This window comes from Chanos chanos, chromosome 9 (assembly GCF_902362185.1).
Source record: "Chanos chanos chromosome 9, fChaCha1.1, whole genome shotgun sequence".
NCBI classification, from domain to species: Eukaryota; Metazoa; Chordata; class Actinopteri; order Gonorynchiformes; family Chanidae; genus Chanos; species Chanos chanos.
This window is the reverse complement of record NC_044503.1, coordinates 23,753,751-23,761,916: the sequence shown is the minus strand read 5'-3', so window position 1 is coordinate 23,761,916 and position 8,166 is coordinate 23,753,751. Positions and strand designations below refer to the sequence as shown.

Below are 8,166 nucleotides of genomic sequence, written 5' to 3'. Positions count from 1 at the left end.
AGAAGAAACTCTGTATCTGTCGTCACAGTTTTGTTTTCTCGTAAGTTGCATTTTGTAGCAGGTGAATGTCAGAAAAATCATTTCTCCTATAGCAATGCTCATTTTACCATTTGATATTTATGTCCAATAGCAACAATTCCATTGATGTGTTCTTTACAAACGATTTTTCATAAAACCACAAATACCTGGAAAACTCAATTCAGTTTACTTACACATAAAATAAACTACAACTCAAAAATTCCTTGTGTTTTACAATATGACACTTAACTCCTTCCACCTGTCTCATCAAAACCCTTCAAATGTGGTTTAGTAGATGATGGAAAATTCTGTCACTTTGTTACAGTTAACCACTAGGGGGCGTTAAAGACTGTGGTACTGTTAAAAAAAAAAAAAAAAAAGAAAAAAAGAAACATCTGAAAGGTTGTACAAGTCTTTGAGAGTTGCAATGTGAAGACAGATGACACAACATCTACGATTCAACTTGAGCTGGACTGTAATTTGGATACAAATTATTGGCGAGTGACGGCTTTATATCTCTCTCTCTCATTGGCCCCTGCACTTTCGACAACTTAACCACAAAGATATGGTGAATACAGACTGTGACAGGGGATGGAGGAGAGCATCGACACATTAACACACACTTATGTGGTGCACCATTGCCTTGTTCACAGCACGCTTACAATTGTTGCTCATTAAACTTTAATTCGCTGTGCCCAAACAAATACCCCCCCCCCCCACCCCTCCCGTTTTTAGTAATGCAGTCATCCCTCTGATCTGCCCGCCCTCTGCGAATGGTTTTAAGCCCATGGGTCTGTCCAGAAGCGGAGCACAGACCCAGGCACTCAGAGAGGAGACAGATAAAAAGAGACCTCTTTGAAGTCAGCAAAAGTCGATGGCCTCTTTCATGGCCTTTTCTCTTTCAAGTTAGCGTTATGAAGGGGGCGCCACAACATGGCCTCCGAAGGTTAAAGACGGAGCAACGTGTCGGGGCACCGCGAAAAAAAATGGCCCAACTTCCCATTGCCTTCACCCTATACTTACCCCCCCACCCCCATCACCCTCCCCACCCCCCATTCCCCCACCCCATTCACCCACCTGCAACCGCATGCATTGCTAGACACAGAGACCATACATATACAGTCCCCGAAAAGGTTTTAAAAAAAATTAATGATAATAATAATAATACAGAGTGTCGAATCAATAACGTTGGACAGAGGAGAGCAAGGACGAGATGTATGCTCAAGGATACAGCAGTTTCGATGAATGGATGGAATACGAGCCTGAGTTTGAAACCAAAGCTCTTGAAGTTAATAGTGGGGACACGAAGAACCACAGGACAGGGGAGGGTACAATACATTCAGGGAGGACAATCTTCATCTTTGGTATCATGACGGGTAGTCCCATCAGAACATGGTTCATCAACACAGACAAAAAAACATACCACCATGAAATAAATACACATTGTATACAGCTCAGAAAATAAATAAAACAAATAAATAGCTAGAGAATGAGAATTAAATACATGAAACACAATTATAAATACATCTATTGGTTTTGATTCAAAATTTTCAAAATTCAAATTCAGAAAAATCACGCTCAAATCTCAGTAGGATCTCCATGTCTTACTTTGACCGCTCGTAAATCTAGGGCCTTTGAAGTTTCACAACTAGTCAACATGTCATCAAAATGTGTGCCTCTTGAATTGAGAGTTGTGTGCTTGAAATTTGTACCAAAAAACGACAGATTTTCTTCATTTTCAAGATATCTTCCAGAGAAAATGTGACTACGGGCTTTGGTTCACTTGTTTCGCAAACAAACCAAAAAATGGCAGTTTGCAAGAAGAACAGTTGTGAGCATATACACAATAGGCCAGAATTTTTCTTTATAGCATTTTTCCCCCTCCTGGTTGTTCTCATGGGAATTAGCAATCAATCCATCCATTATCTGGAGGGTTCTTTCAGAAAGACCCATGTTTCCCCCTCTTTGTGATTGTAGAGTTGCCTGCTTAAGTCCCTCAAGACTTGGACCTCTAGAGGATTCTGGTCTACCTGGAGACTTTGATTCACTCAAAGCAGAACCCTTGGCTTGGAGACAGGAGGGAGGGGTGCTGACTTAGATGGACTGACAGGTTGACACCATGAAATCACCATGGACTATGAAATGAAGATAATCAAAAATTCATTCAGACAGTAGCACGATTTTCCATCATTATTTCTCTGCCCAGAAGATTTGTGGAGATAAAAATAAAACAGTTCAAAGCTAAGGAGCTTCTGTTCATTCCATAACATCCATATATTTAAAAAATGATTGGTTTCTCCTATAATAAGCAATATTTGCTCATGAGAACCAAGGACCACTGTTGGTGTATGTCATTATGTGTGGTAAGATACAAAGGAACTCACTGATCCCAGAATTTTCCAGAGTCCCTCTGTTGTTCTCTGATAATCTCAGATACTGATAATGAATGAATCAGTAGATGTGGGCTATTCTTCCATATCTGCTCTGTTTGCAGAGTTAAAAAAAAATCTTTAAAACACTACTATCTATTCTCCAGTGAGTGTCCTTGTTCACCCTTTTCCCTTAAAGGTACTTATTCAGCACTGGACACCAAATGTGATCTAATCTTATTTGATGCAATTTTTGAGAGGATCATTTACAGACCACAAACAAAAGGTCAACAAACTTTGGTTTAAAATGCTCTTCAGTTGATCATAAAAGGGTTACAAACACAGAGGGCAGATACAGGGCTAGCCTCTGCTGAAGAACCATTGTAGATCTTATCTTCATGCTGTATGCTCCCATCATGCAGTGCTGCAAGACACAGCAGATGAGGAGGCGCTGGAGCCCGAGGAACCCGTGGAGGAGGGCCTGGTTTCATCGCTCCACTTGTTGAGGTTCCGACGTCGAGCGTTCATGAAGAAGTTGCTGACAGTGGAGAGTTCCAGCCCGAGCTGCTGAGAGATGGTGACCTGCAGGTCCTTGGCCGGCCGATGGTTCTCCCTGAAGATGGCCATGAGAGTCCGTCGCTGCAGATCGGTGAAGACCAGCCTGGTACGCTTGGGACCCTGGTTCCTCTCCAGTTTGCTCTGTTCCTGTTCCTTCCTTTTGCAAGCTGCTCAGAAGGAAGGGGGGGGGGAGAGGGGAGAGAGAGAGAGAAGGAGAGAAAGAGAGGGTGAGGGAGGGAGGGGGGGGGAGGGAGAGAGAAGTATATTAGCTGAATGATAGCTCTGATTAATATTTATAGAGTATTTATAGACTGATATGGGTTAAGCTAGTTTAAGCAACCTGTGTTAATGTAAATGTTCTGCAGAACAAAACGTGCACAATATTCTATTCATTTAAGAATAAATACAGCTGAAATGATACCTATTGGTTTTAAACGTCTTCACAATGCTTATCTCAAAGGTTAATGGCTATTACCAAAAATTTCAGAAATACAAGCTGATCATCTATTACTGTAGAACTTCATTAATATATAATTAACTCAAGGAAAGAGTATACATATGTTACCTATACGTATTCAGATTGAGTGTGCTCTTTGAGGTTTAGTATTCACCAAGAAAAAACAGACAGGAACAAGATACTCATTCAAAAATCTGAAGGGTGCTTTGATACTGTTCTCTCTTTGACACTCAGTTACTGTACCCAACCTATTGTGTTCTGCTTTTCTCTATGCTGTGTGGTAAAAATGATATTCTATGTAGTGTTTGGCTAAACAGAATATAAAGGTCATCTTCAGAAACAAAATGAACGATTGTATTTTTTGTTTGTTTGTTTTTAATGACTGAAAGTATATTATAAATATTCTGCAATCATCACAATTTGTTTTCCTTCATGTATAATTCTCTGCCATTGCCTTTTTAAAGACAATAAACTCCAAAAAACTGAAATGTCCCTTCTACAAATTACAAATCACAACGATTGATATGAATTGCCCTAGAACCAAAGGACCAACAACAGTAGCTACAGTAATGTGTCTCTGAATTAGCCACATGTAGTTATGAAGGTGACGACAGTGTTCTGCATGTAGCCGCGGTTTACGTCGCCAGGTCCCAGATTTATGAGAGAAATGTCAAAGTCTCACAGCTTTTCTCTTTCTTCTCTCTCTCTCTCTCTCTCTGCTCTTCTTTCTAACACCCCCTGACAAAACCACTATCGTCCTAAACGCAAGCCATTAACTAAATGTTTCCTTATGTTGTAATCATCTGTAAAAGGCTGGAAATTACCATGCCATAAATCTATAGTCCAGTTCTGCTCCCAGAGACATAAATATTCCCCCATAGAGTTCTTATGATTGTGAAAACGACTCCTAATCGTGATGTATGCTTCATGTCTCATGTTGCTGAAACGTGATCGAAAGCCCTTTCCCTACCCCCCAGCATCTGAATCTCCCCTAACCCCCCCAGCCCCCCTCTGCCGACCCCCTCCCTATGTCCCCTTGCCACAGCCCACCCCCACTGATTTCTTGGGCCATGGGCTGATAGAAATTATTGATTAAATCTGTGCAGCTCAGACTCCTCACCCAACAGAAACTGGATAACCCCTTCAGTGCCAGAGGAAAGCTGTTTAGACTAGTTTTTGTTTTGTTTTTTTTTCAGTCTTGGCTTTCAAAAACAAACAAACAAAAAAAATTTGCTTACACAGGGTTTTGCTAGGAGTGACTTACATATGCATTCATGCGACAGTTGCATTAGAGCTGAAATGAGAGAATCTGGTGCTTTGTTGGCAGACAGGCTACAGTATAATGCTGCTCATATCACCGGCCAGGAAAGCCAGAGAGCGCATGACCGAAATTTAAACCCATTTCATCTCTTTTATTCATTTAGGATTTAAGATAAAAGGTGTTAGGCTTCAACGATCAGACTCAAGACACATCTATTCTTCTGAAGTCTGCCCATGACCAGCGTAATGATCCTTACCCTGCTGTTTGACACACTCTCCTTTCTCAATAACCTTCTAAGACTGAAAAACATTTCTCTCTTTCTCTCAGCCCACTAAGGTTAAACCATGTCACAATCACACAGAAGAAGGAGAGAGAATGAACATATTGAAAAATGAATTTTTTCTTCTGGCCAAGACCAAAAACGCAAAGCAAACACAACAAACACCCAAATGTTTATTCAATATCGTCTTGACCCTCCCATAACATAAATATGTGCTGTTACCTAATCCTGGCCCTAGAGTGAAGCACTGTGCTTAACGGATTGATGCATGCAGATGATTCATCTTCGAATCGGGCTGTGAGCGTGAACTTCGGCTATCTTGGGAAAGGAAGCGTGGGGTGGCGCGCATTCTAATTTCAGCCTGGCGTTCCCTATTTGACTGAGCTGTGTGCATTCGCTGCCTATGTCTCTCTTTTCCCAAAGAAATCAATAGAGGCTGGTAATTAAACAAAAGGGCTTGGCGAGAAAAGCCAACCCATCATGGAAAGTAGGTTATGTAAGGGAACACAAAGGTGTCAAGTCTGGTGTAGCTGTCAGGTTACGGGTTTTTCGTCTGTTTAACCCTGACGTTGTGTTTTACAAAAGCCAAACAGAATAGGAAATCTTCACGACTTCACACCTTGTTTTGCTGAACAGCCTTAAAAGGCCATTTTCTGAAAATTGTTTGTCAAGGAACACACGTTACTTTTTTTTTTAGTGCTTGCCTTAAAAACAGGACACCTTTAGAGCACACTGTGACTGGTCAACCGACATTTTGCGAACCTATCCTCATCGGAGCCTCATCCAATCTGATGCTACTGTTTATCTCTGGTTGCCTCTGAGAACCGTGCAAATGAGCAGAATGCTCAACCCTTAGCATGTCAGAATGCTACAACACTGGAAAGTATTCTGAGTTCACTATAAGTCACTGAAATGTAACTGATGTCCCTTTCAATACCTCACATGGTAACAAGGTGAATTTAGCCTTTGACATCACAATAATATCCAGAGTATGTTCATTACGTCATTTTCATTTGATCATACAGGAAGCTAATGTGGACTAGAATACAAACCATCTATGAATTTAAAATCTTATGTCCTGTGTATGACCTTCAGGTGCACTGTAACTCTTGCAAGGAGCTCTATAATTTTTTCTCAGTTCTATTTAACACTCCTACTCATGTTACCTTACAATGAAAGAGTATTTTCATTGTATGTTCAGATAAGCCACAAGCTATGCTAACACTGCATGTATAGTGTACACAGGGCAGGGATGTGCTTTGATGGAAATACCTTCCAGTCGTAGAGATGCCATCCTTTGAAATTCAGGCTCCTGAAGCCATCGAGACATCCTCTTGAAGGTTTCTCGTCCTGATTTGAGCTTGCCCCAAGGCTTTGGGTTTCTCAAAAGGTCAGACAAGGTACCCTGTGATCTGCATAGCACCCTCTCGGCAAAGATGGCCTGTGGAATGCTATATCTCTTCAGTTCAGTAATGATTCGCTGGGCCACATCCTTGGTGTTGATCTCCTCTCCTGCACCTCCTCCTCCACTGCTCTGGGAGCCATGGAGCATGCCATCTCTGAGCAGGCTAGAGGAGGCAGTGGAGGATGTAGATGAAGAGGAAGGGGAAGAAGCATGGAGCTCACCCAACTTGGAGGTCTGTTGGCTGGGATGGTGGTGTTGGTAGCTCTGGCTATAGATGTGGGAGTGGTAACTGGCTGCCTGTTGGTGAGTGTCCATTTTGCTCACCTGGTGGCTTATGCCCGGGTCACCTCCCAGAGAAGGTGGTGACATCTCCCGCCCAAATTCTGGTGTTTGGCAGAAGATGTTGATGCCACCGCTGCCACCATGATGGACTTCATGCCCGCCCACAAACATCTGACTACCGTGTCCGTTTTGGTTTCCTAGGCTCCCATAGTTATGCATGGCTGTGTCCAAGCTGGAGCCCACAGACGGAGGGGACAGACTGTGTGGCATTCCCAAATCTTTCCCATAAGAACTGTAGAAATTCCCACTCAGACCTCTGTCTTCACGCATAAGGGTGAAGCTCCCAATGACATTGCTGACTGGCAGACAGGGATGATGGTGATGATGGTGATGGTGGAATTTGTCATCAAAGGGCTGGAGAGGAGTCAGTGTAGTATAAGTTGTGCCACAGCTGGATGGATTATCTCTGCTGTAGCCAATCGGAGGCATGGAGTGGTCGTATCCAGGACCCCTGTGCTCAGGCTCCTGGGTCAGAGAGTGGCCCCCTAAAGAGGGTCTTGGGAAGGCAGCCGAAAGATCCCGTGAATCAAGCATGGCCCTTCCATCCTGAGTGTGCGCAAGTTCCACATGGCTATGGATAGACATCTCACCCATATCTCCATCCATTGCTTTTTAGTCTTTATAATTCACTAGTTGGTCTCACTTCTATATCACAATGTTAAATGAACAACAAAAAAACTAATGTCTTTATTCTTTGAGGCCTTTGATTATTGGAAAACACATAAAAAAAATTGATGCCAAACTAAGGAAAATAATGTCGATTAAAGTGATAACTAAGTGATATTTTACAGTTTAAAAAACGCAGAATGGTAACGTCTCCACACCTCACATATTATTATATTTGCGTTTCGTCAGTGTCTCTGTCCTCGATGGATGCTTGTCCTGTCCTTGGTAGTAAAAAACTCGGATTAGAAGCCTGGGGAAGACATAGAGTATATTCACTTGTGTGCTTATGGATAATTCAGTCAATGCTCATGAAACTTCATGACGTATTGATTTCTTTAGTCGGTACAATTGTTTGGCAGCTACAGATGCGTCCGCTGCCGTACACTTAGTTAACTAAAAGATTCTTAAATGATCTCTTTCAAATATGCAGATATGATCTGGCGACGTTCGGGAATTTGACATTTTACTGTGCAAAAATAAAACACACAAAAAATCAAACGATCGAATGTTTCTTGAAGTTTCGTCTAAAGTGGCATATTATCAAACGTTTGTAGGCTACACATTAAACTGGCTTACCTCGAGATACTCCGAGCGCCGTTTACGAATGGGAGCGATTCCGACAGAATGCAACTGATGTGACTCCGAAAACAAAAATGAAATCCTTTAAAAATAAACAGAATCGATTAAGATGCTATCCTAAAATGTCTCCGCTTTGATCATTCCATGCGATTAAGCGCGACTTCTTCCTTTAATCGGCATCCTTGTCTCTCTCTATCTCTGTGCTAAAATGATACGGTCCGCCTCCCGTCG

At 42.1% G+C, this 8,166-nt stretch overlaps 1 protein-coding gene across 1 annotated transcript; it reads right to left on the bottom strand.

Annotated features, from left to right (window-relative positions):
• Nucleotides 1-2,801: 2,801 nt before the first annotated feature.
• Nucleotides 2,802-7,296, bottom strand: onecutl (one cut domain, family member, like). Its single transcript, XM_030785640.1, has 2 exons — nucleotides 6,216-7,296; nucleotides 2,802-3,112 (listed from the first exon to the last, which is right to left on the bottom strand). The coding sequence occupies exons 1-2, from the start codon at nucleotides 7,294-7,296 to the stop codon at nucleotides 2,802-2,804; spliced, it is 1,392 nt and encodes a 463-aa protein (XP_030641500.1).
• Between the last annotated feature and the right edge of the window lie 870 nt (nucleotides 7,297-8,166).